This window comes from Syngnathoides biaculeatus, chromosome 11 (assembly GCF_019802595.1).
Source record: "Syngnathoides biaculeatus isolate LvHL_M chromosome 11, ASM1980259v1, whole genome shotgun sequence".
Lineage (NCBI taxonomy): Eukaryota > Metazoa > Chordata > Actinopteri > Syngnathiformes > Syngnathidae > Syngnathoides > Syngnathoides biaculeatus.
The window spans coordinates 903507-922881 of record NC_084650.1 but is presented as its reverse complement, the minus strand read 5'-3'; the positions used below and the strand labels follow the sequence as shown (position 1 = coordinate 922881).

Sequence of the window (19375 nt, the reverse complement as noted above, 5' to 3'; positions counted from 1 at the left end):
CTTTTCTGTGTATTTAATGAACACATTCCACACCCAATTGGGTTTCAGATTAAAATAAATAACACGCCAAAGAAAACAATGATTGGTGGTGTTTCCAATTAGTCGGTATCACCTAAAAAAAATGAATGGAAGGAATTTAGTTGGATCTCACTTCAGGTTTAATGTGTGCCTACCTGAGTGTAAATACATTTGCGTAGTGTTAATCCGTCCATTATTTTCCTCTTCTCTCAAACAGCTCAGCAATAACATCCCATCTGATTTTGGGACCCACACCATGCAGAGTCGATCCAAAAACGGTCTGCCACTGGGACCCTTTCTCCCTTTCACAGTCTCTCACAGACTCATATCGCGTGAACACAACCAAATGTACAGGAATGCCTGATGTTTTTGTGTTTGAAGCTAAAACCGCTCAGCTTTATGCTTCTGACTCAAACACATTTGTTTGGTGATTGCAAAATTAGCTGTTGTAAATGTATACTTTGAGCACACTGGCAAGGAATTCAACTGAATATTGTGAAGCAAAAATAAACTAAGAATTACATTCTAAACAACTTACCACCAATGTTACTGAACCACAGTAATGTTGAGAACCAGAACATTTTAGTTACCCCTACCAAGTACAAAAGCATGAGGGTGAAAAGTATTTTGAGGATTGTGTATTATGCAGCCAAAAAGATCTTTGCTTGGCATGCATACAACTGAAACACAGCCAGGCTTTGCTATATCAAAATTATAAAAAGCTTTAAAATAAAGCCGATGCATGAGTATGACACAGAGCTTGGAACTCTTTTGGGTCACAATGGTCATATGAATAAACAATAAAAAGGTGAACTAATAATCTCCACATAAAAAGATGACATAAAAGGTGATCTAATTAGTTGCATTACTATAATATATATAATATACTCCAAGACAAACACTAGTACGAGACCATTTCATCTGAAAAAGGAACACATTTGATCGGATCAGTGCAAAACATGGTGCCACATTTGAAAAACATGAAAGAGCTTCGATCTCTCAGAGTTTTGGGGCTGTGTTCTCGACGTGAAAGGGGAGTTTGGGGGATGGTGTAGGGATTTCTGCACAGAGAATGCACTGACAGCCCACCTCTCCCTCAGGGGCTGCTGGTGAGTCAACCAAATAACAACTATGCACATCTTCAGCTATTTTGGTGCAAGGATGTGTTTGGTTGTGTGTAAATTCATATAAAAGTAATGCAAATATTTCCATCTCATGTGAAAACCCCCCCCCCAAAAAAAAAAAATCTCCCTAAGTACCATTTAATTTAGTAAATAATAGCTACACAATTTTGTCTGTGAAACTAAAATGAATTACACTTGCACTTGAATACCTCTACTAAATAAGGTATTCTACACTTACTGAAACCTTTATTAAGACCAATGATCCAAAAATGAGGTCAAGAGATCTAACAAATGAAGGGAGTTCTGCAATGAAGCTCACAGATGTTCAAAAGCTGTAAACTAAAACCCAGGAGGTAATCTTGATAGATAATCGACAAGGGTAGGCGATACCATTTTTTTTTTAAGAAGTCAGAATTGACGTGAAGTTAACAACCACGGGACTTTATTGGAAAAAAAAAACATTCAATTAAGATATTGCAAGATCTTCAGATGGCTGCTAAAAAGCTGAAGCAGATACCTTTATACTAAATACAGTTGTGACCAGCAGAATGCAGCTCTATGATGGGCACAAGGTGATGCAAACTGTCGGCCAGTTCCAAGCCCGGATAAATGCAGTAGGTTGTGTCAGGATGTGCATCCTGTTTAAAACTTTGCCAAACAAATATGAGCATTTAGCCAAAGAATCCCATACCAGATTAGTCATGCCCCGGGTTAACAACATCCACCACTGGTGCTGTTAACTCACAGGGCGCTTGTGGAAATTCAGCTGCTATGGATTGAAGATTAGGAATAGTAAGTAGGTTCTTAGTCAGAAAAATAAGAGCAAAGCACAGAATCTAGAACTAAATGTGGGGAGTTTGAATATTGGAACTACAGGTATGTAGGGAAAAGCTCGGGAGTTGGTTGACATGATGATTAGGAGAAAGGTTGAGCTATTGTGTGTCCAGGAGACCAGGTGGAGAGGCTGTAAGGCTAGAAGTTTAAGGGCCTGGTTCAAATGATTTTATTTTTGTGTAGAGAGGAAAAGAAATTGAGTAGGGCTGATTAAAAAGTATTAGCTAAGAACGTCTTGAAGATGCAAAGAGTATTGGATCGAGTGATGAGGCTGAAATTTGAAGTTGAGGGTGTTATGTACAATGTGGCTATGCCTCACATGGTGGATGTGACCCAGGGGTGAAAGACAAATTCTGTAAGGAACTAAGTGAAGTAGTCCTGAGCATTCCAGACAGACAGAGTCAGGGTTGATGCAGATTGTAATGGAGATGTTAGTAAAGAAAACTGGGGTGATGAAGAAGGGACAAATGGTGGAGGACTTTGCAAAAAAAAAAAAAAAGATGGAAAATGCTGAAGTAAACACTTTCTTTCAGAAGAGCCAGGAATGTAGGTTGCCCTACAAGACCGGAGGTGGAAGCATGCAGGTGGATTACATCTTGTGCAGATGATGTAATCTGAAAGAAATTACCTACTGTATGAGTGGTAGGGGAGAATTGTGACTAGACAGCATAGATGGTGGTGTGTAAAATGAGTCTGATGGTGCGGAGGACAATTAAAGAGAGAAAGACAGACCAGCAAAACATATTGTGGAAGGTGAGAAAGAATGAGTGTTGTGGGGCTTTTTGAGAAGACGTGAGACAGGGACTCGTGGACAGTAGGAGCTTCCAGAAGGCTGGGCCAAGACAGCCAAGTTTATAAGAGACAAGTAGATGAGTACTTGGTGTATCAACTGGAAGGAAAGGGAAGAAGAAGAAGGAGATGTGGTGGTGGAACCACAAACTAATGAAAATCATACAAGGAAAGAGGTTAGCAGATAAAAAGTGGGACACTAAGAGGAGTGAGGAGATGTGAAAGATGCATTCCTTTGCAGGTGCAATGCAGGGGGAAGGTAGACATGGAAAAGGTCGAATGAAAGGCATATGTATGGCAGTTTGGACACTAAAGAAGGAGAAAATGATCAATACAGGTTGGCCAGATGGAGGGATAGAGACGGGAAGCATGTGCAGCAGGTTCGGGTGAAAATGTGTTGACTGGTGCCAGTAGTGTGCTGTATAGATAGAATGCGTACTTTGAGGAGTTGATGAATCAGGAAAATAAAAGAGAAGGAGGAGCAAAAGAGGCAAGTGTGGTGGACCAAAACGTAGGAATGGTTAGTAAGGGAGGAGTTAGAAAGCCAATAAAGAGGATGGAAAATGGAAAGGTAGTTAGTTCCCAGAAAGAGTACTACAGATGCATTATTTGCCTTGAGGATGCTAAAGGAAAAGTAAAGAGAAGGTCAGAAGGAGGTTAATTGGGTCTTTGTAGTTCTCGAGACAGTCTATGATACGAAGAGAGGAACTGTGTTACTGCATACGTAAGTCTGGAGTGGCAGAGAATTATGTTAAGAATAGTACAGGATATGCTCCAAGACATAATTGATGGATGGATGGATGGATAAGGGCAACAGAACAGAGGTAAGGTGTGTTGTGGGTTCCTTTTGTCGAGACAAAAGGAAGCACAAGTGGAGTTGGCAGAAATAAAGATTTTGAGATTCTCTCTAGGAGTGAGCAGATTAGATAGGATTCGAAATGAGCTCATTAGAGGGACAGCCAAAGTTGGATGTTGTGAAAACAAGGTTCGAGAGAGCAGACTTCAATGGTTTGGACAGCTCCAGAAGCGAGAGAGTGATTATATTGGTAGAAGAGTGCTGAGGATGGAGCTGTCAGGCAAAAGAGTGAGAGGAAGACCAAATGAGAAGGTTGAGAGGAAGATGCAGGAGATAGGCTAAGATGGAAAAAGATGACACACTGCCAAAAGGAAAAGAAGACAGCTGTAGCCAGCATTGAGATGTCGGAAAATAAATAATTTCCAAAAAACATTGTGAAGATCAGAGAAAATGGATGAAATTCATGAGTGACAGCACAAACTTTGGTCAAAACCAGTGCAACAAAAGGTCATTGAGGGGAAAACCCCCCCAAAACATTTCCCTTTTACTAATGTTGACAGGGTGGATTAAGAAAAACATTAATGGTTTATGAGGATCCACTGACATTGGCAAAAACTTCTCTTCTTGAGCCAAAGAACCAACAAAAGTAAACTTTACCAATGTGATTGAGACTAATGTGTTGAGAGGGAAATGAGCTGGGATCTTATGAGACAGGTAAAGACATTTTTATTGATGTAACACAGGATGGTAGTTGGAAAACTAATTCAACTGACACTTTTAACTGTCAGTTTTACTGAATCATACAAAAACAGATTGGCCTGTCTTTCATCCTGCAGTAAGATAATGATTGGAATTCATCCATCCATCCATCCATCCATTTTCCATTCCACTTATCCTCATGTGGGATGTGGGGATGTTGAAACCGTCTTCCAGCAAAGAAAAACACCCCCAAAGCATGACGCTATGACCCTCATGTTTCACAGTAGGGATGGTGTTCTTGGGATGGAACTCATCATTCATCTTCCTTCAAACACAGTTCGTGGAATTATAACCAAAATGTTCAATTTTTGTCTCATTTGACTACAAACCTTTCTCCCATGACTCCTCTGCATCATCCAAATGGTCATTGGCAAAATGAAGACGGCCCTTGACATGTGCTGGTTTAAGCAGGGGAACCTTCCGTGCCATGCATGATTTCAAACCATGAAGTCTTCGTGTATTACCAACAGTCACCTTGGAAACGGTGGTCCCAGCTCTTTTCAGGTCATTGACCAAGTATTGTCGTGTAGTCCTGGGCTGATTCCTCGCCTTTCTCAGGTGATATCTCGCATGGGGTTCCACTCTGATTGAAATTGACCGTCATGTTTAGCTTCTTCGATTTTCTAATGATTGCTCCAACAGTGGACCTTTTTGCACCAAGCTGCTTGGGAATTTCTCCGTAGCCTTTTCCAGCCGTGTGGAGTTGTACAATTTTGTCTCTGGTCCCTTTGGACAGCTCTTTGGTCTTGGCCATGTTCTAAGTTTGAGTCTTAGTGATTGTATGGGGTGGACAGGTGTCTTTATGCAGCTAACGACCTCACACAGGTCCATCTGATTCAGGATAATACATGGAGTGGAGGTGGACTTTTCAGACGGACTAACAGGTCTTTGAGGGTCAGAATTCTAGCTGATAGAAAGGTGTTCAAATACTTATTTGCAGCTGTATCACACAAATAAATCGTTAGAAAATCAAACATTGTGATTTCTGGATTTTTCTTTTTAGATTATCTCTCTCACTGTGGACATGCACCTACGATGAAAATTTCAGACCCCTCCATAATTTCTAAGTGGGAGATCTTGCAATTTCGCAGGGTGTTCAAGTTATTATTTTCTTCACTGTATATTTCAAACATAAAAATCCCCTGATAGTTTTAAGTTTAAAACATGACTTTTTAAAATGTAGGAAGAAAGTACAAAACTGGTATATTTACAGTGATGCCAGTACTAACACAATATGGTAGGTGACCAGCCTGGTCCGGCAATGCAGCATTATAATTCGATAAAATGGGTTATTTCATATTGCCACAACATTCAGTCGTGATAAAACCAACGGAGCATGAACTTCACTATTGAAATGTTTTACACTGAAAGATGAAGATCCCAAGAAGATGTCAGTGCTTTAAGGTTACTCAAGAGCAAGCTAATGTGACAATGTAAGTGTTCATTAGTGACTGAAGGGTGTCAACGTAAACCACCTTATGTCATGGGTAAAACTCTGACCGTGATATTAAATGGTCTACTTTACAGATGATATGTTTAAAGAGCAAAGAGACTGGGAGGAATCACTTATTGCTGACTTGGGGAAGTATTAGTCTGAAGTACAGGATAAAAGAGTGGAAAACAAAGAGTTGAGGCGTTGAATGGAAATGATGCAGATATTAGTACTTCAGCATCTGGGCTTCGCTGACTCAGGCTTATGAATGTCTGAAATTTTATGAGGGTCAAAAATAAAAGATCAATCCAAAAAGTTAAAAGATGGAAGTAAGCTTCATATGCAACACTATGGCTAGCGGCTGTTTGAATCGTATTCCCACACAGAATATGAATGTTGTTTGCGATGTGAACTAGTTTTAAAAGTCACTCCAACTTGTATTCAAAGTTGAAAAAAAAACACTCAGTACTAAATAGGGATGCAAATTGATCATAATCAGTGCCTAGTAATTTGATTCCTAGAAATGGTTTGTTTTCTCTGCGATTGGCCGGCAACCAATTCAAGGTGTATCCTACCTCCTGCCCAATGTTAGCTGGGATGGGCTTCAAAACTCCCATGACCCTTGTGAGTATAAGCGGCTCAGGAAATGGATAGATGGGTAACAATTCCTTTTATCGATTCTTCTTGCGTTGACAATGAGTGATGGCATCAATTGTAAGATATGTGTCCTCGTTTTGAACTTTCCACAGATGTGTCAAGGCAGACGCACACAAAGTTTGTCTATATTTTACATGATAGTTTATTTGTAATACTTTCAAAGCTTTAATCATATCAAAAGAGGGGATGCTTCCAATTTGCAGAAATACAAGATCTTCTGTGTGGTAGACATAATGCTCTATCATTTATATTGTTACATGGATATGTTAGATATTAAGTATATACTGTATCTCTGCTGCTCCACTAATGTAACATCTAAGATGGTCACGCAGCAGTCACTTTTCTCTTACATCATTTGCTTCACTGTCCAGGCCACTCGATTTTGCTCGATTCAAGGTTAAACTAATGTTGGATTAAGCATGGCTTCATTGGTCGGGCCTCGAGAGTGGGTACATAGATGAAGACGGAAATGCAACTTTACACTGGTCACTCATCAAATGAGTTCAATGAACAGTGTGTGCAATATGCATGCTCTCCAAAGAAGTACGAGTTTAAGTTTTTGTGTAACAAGAGTCACTTCAGACATCGTATTTTATGAACAATGACTGAAGGTTAACAACACCCACAAATATTTTTTTATGTGATTGCCAGAGGTGCATTGAAATAAAAATCATTCTACATACACTACATTGCAATGTACTGATGTAGATTCCTTGAAAACTGCTTTTACTACCAGACACTTTGTAATTTTCCACTGGATACGTGTGCTTCATTGCATTTTTGTTTTTATTTCATCCATTTGAATGCTTTCCTAAATAAAATGAAATAACATTTCCATTAATTTCATTAAATTTAAGAAAAAAAAACACTACAAAGATAGGAATTAAAAATTACCTCGAGATGTAACATTTTGTCGATATAGCACAGCACTATGGAAATATTGACACCAAAGAATGATTGATAAACAGTTTCAATAATGGAATCAATTAAATTCATACCAATTTCCATCGCTGTTGGCGAAATGTCTCAACAATTCCAGGGAATTGCTGTCTATGCCAAACAAAGAATATTGACGAAGTTGAATTATATTTGATACAATAGAAGATCAGTATAATTGCCCTCATTTGTACTTCCATTCATTTTCTATTTGGTTGTTCCTCTTTGGGGTGGTGGGTGAGCTGGACCCTATCTAATATATCAGATTTTGGGTTAGAGGCCAACCATTCGCAGGGCACATGAAGACTAGAAAAAAACTTTTACACTCACATTAACTCTGATAGACAATTTTGAGTCTTCACTTGACCCAAGAAGTATATTTTTGAAATTTGGAAGGATACTAATCTACCTGGAGAAAACAGACAAGCAAGGAGAAGATCTGCAAAACTCACACAGGAGGGGCGGAGCCAAGATATGAAGCCAGAACCACAGAACTGTGAGGCAAAATTTTTAGTCTGCTGTCCAAAATTCAGTCAGTCATAACATTATTTTTCATTCAGAAAAACACAAAAACAATCACACACTGATGTATAACCCAGATGTTACAAATGATGCCTATATGATGTGATGGGCGGGTTTAGGGTCTGGGAATTAGAGGCAAGTGTGCACGTCTCATTGCGCACCAAAATTATCATACATAGATGCACACAGATGTGCCAATTGCATGTAATATTCTAAACTTGGGCATTAAGGGGTGGCAAAATGTACCCTAACCCTATGTTGAATCATCCCCTCACTATGCATGCATCCATATGGCTTCATTGGGGTTGCAGGTGAGCTGGAGCCAGCAGACTTTGGCAGAGAGGCGGGGTACACCCTGGACTGGACGCCGGCCAATAGGAGGGCAGATATCCACAAACAACCATTTGCACTAACACTCACATTTCACAATTTAGAGTTTTGAATGTACAGTTCATAACACGCCTGTGTTGTGTTTGAATATGGGAGAAAGGCACAAGAGTGAGAGAGTAAAAGTAAGTAAGTTTCTTTCGGCTTGTCCCTTTCGGGGTCGCCACAGCGTGTCATCTCAGATGAACGCACATATGTTTGGCACAATTTTTACTCCTCTTAATAATAAAGAAAAACAAAACGTGAAAACAAATACAAGAGCAGCATTACAGAGGAATTTCAGACTCTTTGCATCTAAGAATATGAGACACACAAAAAACAAGGTATATTAGCACACAGTGAGTATTTTTCAAAAAGGGTCTAATTATTCTGCGGTAATACATATTCATGAAATATGTGCAAAGTGGGAAGAATGTTATTGGAAGTGATACACCATGTGTAGAGTGTACTGATATTCATGCATAAGTTGCAAAATATTGCACATTGAAATTCAGATTTGAATGTGTACAAAGTGAGAATATGAATATGGATAATCACATAACCAGTGTACAGCATTCATTTTAATATATATATGATTGTACATGAGCTGCACGGTGACTCAGCTGGAAAGCGCCTCACAGTTCTGAGGTCCTGGATTCAATCCCGGACCCGCCTTTGTGGAGTTTGCGTGATCTCCCCATGCCTGCGTGGGTTTCCTCCGGGCACTCTGGTTTTCTCCCACATCCCAAAAACATGCAACATTCATTGGAGACTCTAAATTCCCGCTAGGTGTGATTAAGAGTGCTACTGTCTGTCTCTATGTGCCCAGCGATTGGCCAGCAATCTGTTCAGGGTGTACCCTGCCTCCTCCCCGTTGACAGCTGGGATAGGATCCAGCATTCCCCGTGACCCTTGTGAGGATAAGCACCAAAGAAAATGGATGGATGGATATGATTCTACATATCTATGCATGACATTATAGTCCAATATCAAGAAGTATCTTGGAGTTGCTATATGACTGTAAAGCCCCAAATACATATACTGTAATTATAAGAATGTCCTTTTTTATGGGGGGGTTGGGGGGGGGAAATAAAATCGCTTATCCTGGTAAGGCTCGCCAGGCGCTGGAGCCTAACCCAGACATTGGGCAACATCCTGACCTGGTCGCCAGTCAGTCGCATTTGAGGTTTTTAAAAAGAATCTTTCAAAAGAATGAATTGAATTCGCTTCAATACATACACAACTGCAAGTGCTGTAATCGCTGTTGTTGGACTTTCAAAACAAGTAAGAATACAAACTCTTGTTTTCCAAAAATCATCAGCACAGGTGTCATTGTTGCGTTCATGCGTCCATCCTCCTGAGTCGTGCCCACACTTAAGAGACCTCCGGCATTTAAATAATTTGTTTGTGTCTTACATACCTTTGAAGAGGATGGTTGTCCACACGTAAATTCCAAGCGAACACGCGGCCCAAAACTTGTGGCACCGCATCCTGGCAGGTTTACACCGGCCTTGGCTGCGGGGCTCTCTGTTGCTGCCGGTTCCCTTCGCAGGGTGCGGGAATAAGGCAAGAGGGGCGGGGTAAATACAGGAGGGGAGGGCGAAAAGGGTGCGACATGCCTTCGACTGAACAGCCACAATGAAGATTAGCGCTTTAACGAGACTTTGCATGCGTCACACGGGTTGCGCGTTGGCGCGCGTTGAAGGCGCTCAAGGCATGAACATTTATGTTGGGAGAAGATGTCATGACACGCCTTCGGCTGCACCCCGATAAAGTTAACAATCTTTATTGAGCCAATGACGCATTTTATACACGAGAACCGTCTCGAGCAAAAATGATAAAGACGAAAAAGTAATTAAGTAAGAAGAAGTAAATTTCCCTCAATTTATCATATTTACGCATTCACTTGGAGATGTCAGTTGTATTTATATGGCGCCAGGTGTTATTATATGGAAAACAACAAGCACACGTGTAAACCTACACCTACACATGTAGGAAACCACATGAGTACAACACTGCACATCACCAAAAGGAGACCATACATACAGTGGCAACGCCATCCATCCATTTTTTTCACTGCTTATCCTCACAAGGGTCGCGGGGAGTGCTGCAGCCTATCCTAGCTGTCAATGGGCAGGAGGCAGGGTAGACCCTGAACTGGTTGCCAGCCAATTGGAGGGCACATGGTGACAAACAACCATTCACACTCACACACACTAAGGACAATTTAGAGTGTCCATTGAAAGCATGGTTTGGGCACACAGGCACGGGGAGAACATGGAAACACAGAAACACACAGGAGGGGCTTGGATTTGAAACACGGTCCTCACAACTGTAAGGCCAACGCTCTAACCAGTTGGCTCAGCGTGCCACCTATATACAGTATCAATACATTTTGGAATGGTCTTGAGACAGCTCTCTGCTCTTACCCATCATGAGATGTTTCTTGACTCCCACCTCAATGAGACCTTTTTGTGGGCCATCAATTACGACTGAACCAGCTGATATTCATTTGCACTGACACGGGGCTGCATTGCTGTTTCATTATTGATATTTTAGCTGTTATCTTGGCTTTCCATGCCTTTTTGCACCTCCCTTGCTTCACGTGTTCAACGCTATTTCCTTGTTGTCATGATCCTGCCGCTCCAGCCTGGCCTGGGCGGGTGTCCTCGGTTGCTCTGATTAGAAGGTGCACACCTGCGCCTCATGCAGCCTGATTATGCTGTGGATTTATATGACCGCGATGACAACTGGCTGGTGCCAGTTCTTATGCTCTTCATGTCCCATTCGTGTGCTCCGGTATCCCTGATCGAACCTGTGTGTACCGACCTTCGCCCGTTCTCCGACCACCCTTGTAAGCCTGACTCCTTTGATACTTCTGCCTGCGTTGATTGTTCTCCCGTGTACCGACTCCTGCCTGTCCGCTCATCTGCTCTCTTCGCCCGACGTCCCAACTACCGCTGCTGCACCGGACTGCCTGCTCGATCCCTGACCTCGGCATATAATAAACGTTTCTCCTTAAACTACCTGGCATCGTCAGAGTCCTGCATTTGGGTCCTACTCTCGTTCCGATGGGACGTGACACTTGTGTCATTTCACATCTTGAAACACAACTTAATTTTTGAATTTTATTTGTTCTACTTTGTATGTATGGATTATTTGGGTGGGTCTCAACATCTGGTGAAATATTCAGGACAACGGCACCTTTGGAAGTATGTTTAGTAAGGTAATAGGTGACATGTTGACTACTCTTTTCAAGCAACTATGTGTATATATACTGTATACCATCTCAAGGAAGAGCAGAAGAAATTGAAAGCACCCGAGTTAAATACGTATACGAGTGTCACAGCAATGAATCTGATATCGGGTGGCACGGTGGTGCAGCTGTAGAGTGTTGGCCTCACAGTTCTTAGGACCGGGGTTCAAATCCCAGCCCCGCCAATGTTGAGTTTGCATGTCCTCCCTGTGCCTGTGTGGGTTTTCTCTGGGCACCCCAGTTTTCTCCCAAGTCCCAAAACCATGCATTAATTGGACACTCTAAATTGCCTTAGTGTGTTTGAGTGCGAATGGGTGTTTGTTTCCATGTTCCCTGTGATTGGCTGGTGACCGGTTAAGGGTGTGCCCTTCCTCCTGCCCGCTGACACCTGGTATAGGCTCCAGCACTCCCGTGACCCTTGTGAGGATAAGCGGCTAAGAAAATGGATGGATGGATTAAGTCATTTGCTATCGTTTGAAGTTTCTGCTTGGGGTCTTACTGAGATACTGCTGCAAACATGCAAATCGCAATAGCTCATGCCTTTTCCCAAAGCTAAGTCAGGTTGGAGTCATGTCCCATTGCTACTTTTGTTTTCGTGTGGCTGTCATCTATATCTGAAGCGATTGCACTCACCAGAGTTGTGTTCCCAATCATATCATATCAAACGTTATTTGTATAGCACCTTTAATACATAAAAATGCAACACAAAGTGCTTCTGCAATTTTAAAACGGGTGTTAAGTGCGACAGGCCTCTTTTCCTCATCAGCAATGTTGCAGCAGAATTTTCCAGTCCGTGCAGGTTAAACTTTTTGGGAAGACAGAACGCAGAGCATGACAATGTAGATGACGAGTCATAAAAGCATGCGCCAGCACCTTCATGTTAGTTTGAGAGAGGCAGACTACCGTTGCAATGTTTAATAAGTGATATAAAATGAAGTTCAAAGTCAGATGACATCCAAGTGTCTTTGTGCACATCCCTATCTTTGTGTGTTCAATAGGTTTTTCCCTTTGTCATTTCACATGATTAAACACAACTTAATTTCTGATCTTCTTTGCTATTCTTTCTTTGTACGGATTACCTAAATTTCATGTCAGTAGGACATTTGGAAATATATTTTGTGAGAAAATTGGTGACGTTTTAAAGCAAAGCAAATTTATTTGTATTGCGCATTTCATATACGACGTAAGTCAATGTGCTTGACGTGATTAAAAGTATATATATATGGTGGCGCTGGAAAGCGTTGGCCTTACGGTTCTGAACTCCCTGGTTCAATCCCGGATCCGCCCATGTGGAGTTTACATGTTCTCCCCGTGCCTGCGTGGGTTTTCTCCGAGTACTCCGGTTTCCTCCCACATCCTAAAAACATCTATTAATTGGACACTCTAAATTCTCCCTAGGTGTGATTGTGACTGCGACTGTTGTTTCTTGTTTGTTGTGTCTTGATGTGCCCTGCGACTGGCTGGCAACAAGTTCAGGGTGTACCCTGCCTCCTGCCCGTTGACAGCTGGCATAGGCGCCAGCATTCCTGCGACCCTCGTGAGTATAAGCAGCTGAGAAAATGAATATATATATATATATATATATATATACTTTTTTTTAAAGTACAATTAAAACCAATTGCAATAAATATCATTCACATCATATCGAATATCAAAGTGGAAATACTCTGAAAAGTATGAGGAAAAAAAGAAGTCTTCAACCTGATTTAAAAATATTTACACTTGAAACTGATCTCACCTCTGTTGGCTACTTATTCCATTTGTGTGCAGCATAAAAGCTAAATGCTGCTTCACCATGTTTGCTTTGGCCTCTGCACTCCACTATTCGACCTGAGCTCTAGTGGGTTTGTATTCCATAAGCATTTCTCTCATGTATTCAGGACCTAATTCATTTAGTGATTTATAGACCAGTAGCAGAACTTTAAAATCCATTCTAAAGATGGTGAATGAACTGACGCTGCTCTTTTCTCTTTTTGGGTAGTCCAGTCAGAAGACCATTACAATAGTCAAGTCTGTTTGAGATAAAAGCATGGATGAGCTTTTCCTGGTCTGCTTGACACATACAACCCTTCACTCTAGATATGTTCTCAGATGGTAAAAGTCAGTTTTTGTGATTGACTTGATATGACTGTTGTTGTGTTAAGTATTTATTTCAGCTACTGTATAAAACAACAACAACTCACACTTATGGGCAATTTCAAGTTTTCTTTGAACCTGCTGTACATGTTTTTGGGATGTGGAAGGAAAACAGTTTGTACAAATTTATTCACCCTGAAAAGTTCTGAAAAGTTCCACTACATGATAAATGTGAGGTAACCACCAACATATTAAATACATAGCACTAATAAAAAGACTTGAAAAATGTAAATTTCAGAAAGACCATTGATGCATAATTATGTGAACCTGCATAATGTTTGTTTTTTTTTTTACAATTATTTTTACTGTTGCTGTAAAACTATAATCAGCTGGTGGGTGGATGCCTGAAGAGAAAAAATGAAGACTCAAGTGTAGAAAATTGTGCAAAGGGCAGGGGGAGATTCGCTCATCTTTAATACATGAGCAGCGTTCCACTAATGGTCTTAAATGTTGTGGCATTGCTTTTTCAAACTTTTATCCTGGCTCTGTAACCCCTTGATTATGTGCACGTTTCTTTTTTTAGTCCCTCTTTTGTTGTCTCCTTCTCCAATCTGCGGTCACAGGAGTGACAATGTTTTTATTATTCTACGCATTGTTATTGTTTGGATGCAAAAGCGAAGCGATAGAATCCCGTCAAAGCGATATGTCGCCGTGCATATGTAGAATTGGAACCAATGATGATGATCATGATGATGATCGTGTCTTATTGGGTGTTTTATTTAAGTCCATTTATATTTCCATTTTATACCAGAGGATCTCAAACATTTTAGCCCAAGTACTACATAAAAACATTTGGTTCTCCACCTATCATGACTAATCATGACATGAAATGAGAGGTTTCATCAGTCATATTGAAAGGTATTTAATATTATTGTTACCCACTGTAAAATTATGCCCAGTCAAAGCATTAATAGACACCCAAATAATGATTCATATAAAATGTATTGTGCATAATAAAAGATAAATAAAACATTTACTCACAAGAATGGAATGAATGAATAAATAAAGATTTATTGCTTATGATGGAGGCAGCTGGTAAAGCGTCGTCCTCACAGTTTTGAGGACCCCGGTTCGATCCCGGCCCCGCCTGTGTGGAGTTAGCATGATCTCCCCGTGCCTGTGTGGGTTTTCTCCAGGCACTGTAGTTTCCTCCCACATCCCAAAAACATGCAAAATTAATTGGACACTCTAAATTGCCCCTTTCTGTGATTGTGAGTGTGACTGTTGTCTGTCTCCATGTGCCCTGTGATTGGTGTGTACCCCGCCTCCTGTCCGTTGACAGCTGGAATAGGCTCCAGGACTCCCCACAACCCTCGGGAGGATAAGCAGCAAAGAACATGGATGGATTCGTGAGGATAAGCGGCAAAGAACATGGATGGATTTATTGCTTATGTATCTTACTGAAAGGTTAAATACCACATGAGCTGTTATTTGGCAGTAATGTTTTTGTGTACCACTAGTAGTACACGAACCAAACATTGAGAATGAACACGTTCACCTGTGGAATGATCCGAAATGGTGTCTTTTTTTTTCCTTTGGCATTCCTCGACTGTCGCAGTTTTGGTTGGCCCTATCACATCTGTTGTTGTAGCAGTCAAATTAAAAATGAATAAAATATTTGCAAATTAAAAAAATATTCAAAATAATTCTCAGTTTAAATATCTGTGTCTCTGTGGTTTGTATTCTCTCTTTGTTTCTAATGTTTTACACAGGATCCCGACTTCATTGGAATTGGGGTCTGTTGACTGGACCTTCAGAACACTTAATTTGGCCCATCTGCACATTTGAGTGCAATACCAAACAATTCAGTGAGTACCTAAAAAAGGTAGTCAAAAATACAGTATTAGAAACAGATATCAGCGCAGTGCAGTTCTACAGTAGTATTTCATTGGTTCAAGGGATTGTGGAGAAATCCGTGATTGTGGTAAGAACCCCACCCAGTGGAATTACACAAAGACTGAGAGGGGCACGCACACACATAAGCATAAAGTGTCTATGCAAATACACAAAAACGGACAAACAGAACAGGAGAATGAATTGTGATTTTGATGCTGACCATTAGTGCTCCTGTGAGGAAAAGTGAAATCAAATATTAATTTCTGTAAATTCTCAGTCTCACATACATTATATGACATGCTTAATACAGTACGAATGACTGTGTGTGGGGCGGTTTAGTTCCTGTTTGATAAAAATCAAAAGATGACAATATTAAATGAGACCATCTTTCATAATGGTTGTCAGCTGGAGTCTTTTTTTTTCAGATCTAGAAAAAGTAATTTTAAATGCTGGAGTCTTTTTTTTTTCAGATCTAGAAAAAGTAATTTTAAATGCTAACTACAGGAAACTCGGATCATTAAAGAAGAAGAATATAGAATAATTTCTCAAAGTGTATTGAAAGGCTATTGACAGGTTGAAGTCTGCTTCATACAGTTGTCGTATTTAGAATGAATCTCAGTGCCTAACTTGCTCCTGATGTGAAGCAGCAGCAGCAGCATGTGTGTGTGCGTGAGTGTGCATGTGTGTGAATTTTGGACGCTTCCCTTTCCAGGCCAGTTTGTTTGACTTGACTCATTCCTCTCTGCTTCTTGGTGAAAGAAACGCTTGTTCTGGTCCGCATCCATCTGTGAGATTCTTAGGTTGGAGCTGAGATCTGTAGGTAAATCTTGCACTTTTCTTCTTTGTATAGACAATGAACTGTACTTTGTTTTATTTTCCTCGATAATGTTTTTTTTTCACGAACTATTCACCCTAAAATACGGATCTTTCATTTTATAGATATGAAATTTGTATTTCTGCTGGCTGTTTTGACTGGTAAGTACACTAATTTCATTACCATCACTAATTAATCATAATCATCACCATCATTATCAGGAACAATATAAACATACTCACCCTGTTGTCATCAGTTACTAAAATGTGTATGTTTTGGCAAGTAATAACGATTCCTTCCACTGCCTTTCCCTCAATGATCAACATATTCTTAAATGAATATTGTATGTGTCCTGTTAAGAATTATCTCATTACAATTGGAGTAAACCTGTACACAGTATTTAACAGTTATTGTATTATTACATTGTGCAGGTGTACGTGATGTCGTAGCTAGTGTGTTGCTGTTTAAAAATAAACAATACATTCAATATATTCAATCATTGATTTAGTATATATGCATGGCTTATCTTGAAAAACTGAAGAGAACTTTCTCCACATTTCTTTCTGCCTTATTTCCTCTTTGCTCTCCAGCCCTGAAGGTACTTTCTGGAGGGGGCGGCAGTGGGGGTGGGGGTTGTTCCACTGTTGCAGCTGCCTAAATGTTATCTTTTTGTGTTTAGGGGTGCTGGCGGCCCCATTCGTGAGAGAAGAGGAAGCAAAGCGCTTCATCCGTCTGAAAAGACAGTCGGGATACTGGGACCCCCATAACTCTCAGAACCAGTGGGGTTATACCATCCAGGAGCAGGTGACAGATACATACAGTGATGCCACACATATTTATATGTAACTATTTAACTCTTTTTGTGCACATGGCAAAGCAACAGGGCATAGTCTTGCTTTGGCACTCTCTTGTGGCCTCTTGTTGCCAAGGAACTATGTTGAAGGGTATTGAGGAACTTCATATTGTGCATTGCCACCATCTTTTTGCATAAACCTTTCGGGGGTGTGATTTCCTCAAGGTGATTTGTCATGATTTCACAAAGAATGTACTGTATAGTCATTATCAGATTACAAAAATGAAAAATGAAAAAATTACCCTGCGGGTTAACTTTCATTTTTATGACATTGATTTTGTTCTTCAGGCAAACGAGTACTGGACAGCTTTGCGAACAGATGCGCAGTTCTACATGGATATGGGTAACCTGATGTTTGACCGCTCTGTGGCAGAGTAAGTGAAATTATATTTTAGTCAATGTGTTGCGCGCTGGCCGTTTTGTGTTTTGAGAGGAAAGTGAGACAATGCCACTGGTGGTCTGGTTAAAACTCTTTGATATACAATTTAAAAAAAAAAAAAAAAAAGTAAAATTGACCATCACAGTTATACAAGACATTGCCTAGTGTGCATCTGACAGTGCTCTTGCCAACTTGTCCTGTACATTGTTGGCATTGGGGCCCTCTGCCCCAAGCTGTCAAGGAAGCAGCATGCCATTTTTTTTCTAAATTATTAGTGGGCTTTGTTAAAACCAAATTATTGTACGCCACACTTAACGGCTAACAAAAGTGGCTGGAAACAAATCCAGTATGCAATGTTGTTAGTGTGGTCACTTGACCTGACTGGAATTGAACATTTGTTAAAATGAGCATGTATGTTGTATGTAGCTTTAAATACATTTCTGCTAAAAGAGAAATTACCTACAATCAGCACATTATACACTATACTGTTGTTCTGCTGATTGGTTTCCTAAGTGGGTGTTTGCCAAAATTTTCAATTAAAAAAAGAAGACGAGAAAAACGCCACTAAATATATAGATTTACTTGTAATGGTATTTTTATTGCTATTTTATCAATCTATTTTAGCTGGGTCTAAAGTGACATACTTTTCATCATTCATATATGATATCATGAAAATATTACGATCGTAACATTTTCCCTATTGACATTGCAGTGAGAACAACAGGCTGTACATGGAGATGTTACGCAATGCGAGAGCACACTTGGACAGCCAGACAGGAGGGCGTAAAGAGAAAACATGAAGACAAATGAAAGGAGGCTTCAGATGGTCGACAAACTTGATTAGAATGTGGCGAATGGCAGGCCTTTTGGAGAGAATGTTTTGCTTTAATGTCATAAAAGTGCTCCTTGGTTACGTTTCAGATATAAATGAGAGATGTAACATATTTGGCTTATTCTTATACTTTCGATGCACTATCTATTCAACAATACAACGGCGATATAATCTTAGCAGGCAGAGAAGATTTAATATCCTTAAGACGTTTGCTGGTTAAAATCCGCTATTGTATTTCATATCAAAACAGCAAAACTGTTTAGATTTGTAGTAAAACATGCTGACTCATCTTACAATACTGTCATTGTGTAGCTGTAAAACGTACTACATTCAGTGAAATGAAAAAGTGTGTTGCAGCCACAATAAATATTAATATTAATAATACATTGCCAAGTCGTATTTGGACATCGGGCTCTTTATTACTATGAGCTACAGAAATCATGGTGATTCTGCTCTGATTAAAAATCAATTATATACAGTTTACTTTATGCATTTCAGGAATCAAAAGCGTTTTAGGCAAGAAATACTATAGTTTTGTTTTGTTACCACTAGGGGGAACTGTCACACAGGTGTGGAAAAACCCTTTACGTACGCCTCAATGTAATTTTGCTAGAATGATTTATCTTGTTTTTTTTTTCTTGTCTTATTTGTCAATCGGAAGACATATTTTAGGGTGAACAATAATTTTCCTACCGGCACGCTAACCTCAAAACCTTATTTTAGTCAGTAATATCTGGAATTTCCTATCCTGTCACTTTGTGCACATGCTGAAAATGAACAATTCAAGCAGTGAAAGTAGTCAATATTTTTCTATAAAGTACTTACACTGACATAGGTTTTCAGCTTTTTAGTTTAGCAAGTAAATTACAGTAGTCAACATAGATGTGAGTGGTTTTTTTTTAAAGGTGATCTATACTGTGCTGTATTTCCTGATATTTTTAGTTACGTGATCAGGATTTTTTTATGCTAGTCATAAAAACATTCCATTAAGGGGGTGTATATACATGAAAAAAAAACATTTATCTTCACAACATAA

General features: G+C 39.9%; 2 protein-coding genes across 10 annotated transcripts in view; one reads left to right on the top strand and one right to left on the bottom strand.

Annotated features, from left to right (window-relative positions):
* The window catches only part of LOC133508389 (neuronal acetylcholine receptor subunit alpha-7-like), a 56727-nt gene extending 45780 nt beyond the window's left edge, over window positions 1-10947 (bottom strand). Inside the window, exons 1-2 of one of the 8 annotated variants that reach the window (XM_061834347.1) lie at window positions 10663-10947; window positions 9654-9777 (exon numbers count right to left, since the gene is read on the bottom strand). In XM_061834347.1, coding sequence (XP_061690331.1) covers window positions 9654-9723 — 70 coding nt within the window. In that variant the 5' untranslated portion in view covers window positions 9724-9777; window positions 10663-10947. Of the gene's footprint in view, window positions 1-9653; window positions 9778-10279; window positions 10629-10662 lie in introns of those variants that run through there. The other 7 variants (XM_061834351.1, XM_061834350.1, XM_061834346.1 and 4 more) reach the window with 7 other exon arrangements.
* A 4431-nt stretch (window positions 10948-15378) lies between these two features.
* LOC133508392 (uncharacterized protein C3orf85-like) lies at window positions 15379-18332 on the top strand. 2 transcript variants are annotated; one of them, XM_061834359.1, is made up of 6 exons: window positions 15379-15433; window positions 16221-16281; window positions 16401-16436; window positions 16955-17079; window positions 17417-17502; window positions 18220-18332. In XM_061834359.1, exons 3-6 carry the CDS (start codon window positions 16403-16405, stop codon window positions 18305-18307), a joined length of 333 nt encoding a protein of 110 aa, XP_061690343.1. In that variant the 5' UTR covers window positions 15379-15433; window positions 16221-16281; window positions 16401-16402; the 3' UTR covers window positions 18308-18332. The 2 variants fall into 2 exon arrangements, with proteins under 2 accessions (XP_061690343.1, XP_061690344.1); XM_061834360.1 differs by lacking the exon at window positions 15379-15433 and having other exon boundaries at window positions 16222-16277.
* The last annotated feature ends 1043 nt before the right edge of the window (window positions 18333-19375 follow it).

Excerpts from the sequence above, each read along its gene's own strand:
- LOC133508392 (XM_061834359.1), top strand. The coding sequence starts at position 16,403 with ATGAAATTTGTATTTCTGCTGGCTGTTTTGACTG. Across the intron at positions 16,437-16,954 it reads TCTGCTGGCTGTTTTGACTG|GGGTGCTGGCGGCCCCATTC; the intron begins GTAAGTACACTA and ends TTTTGTGTTTAG. Across the intron at positions 17,503-18,219 it reads TTTGACCGCTCTGTGGCAGA|TGAGAACAACAGGCTGTACA; the intron begins GTAAGTGAAATT and ends TTGACATTGCAG.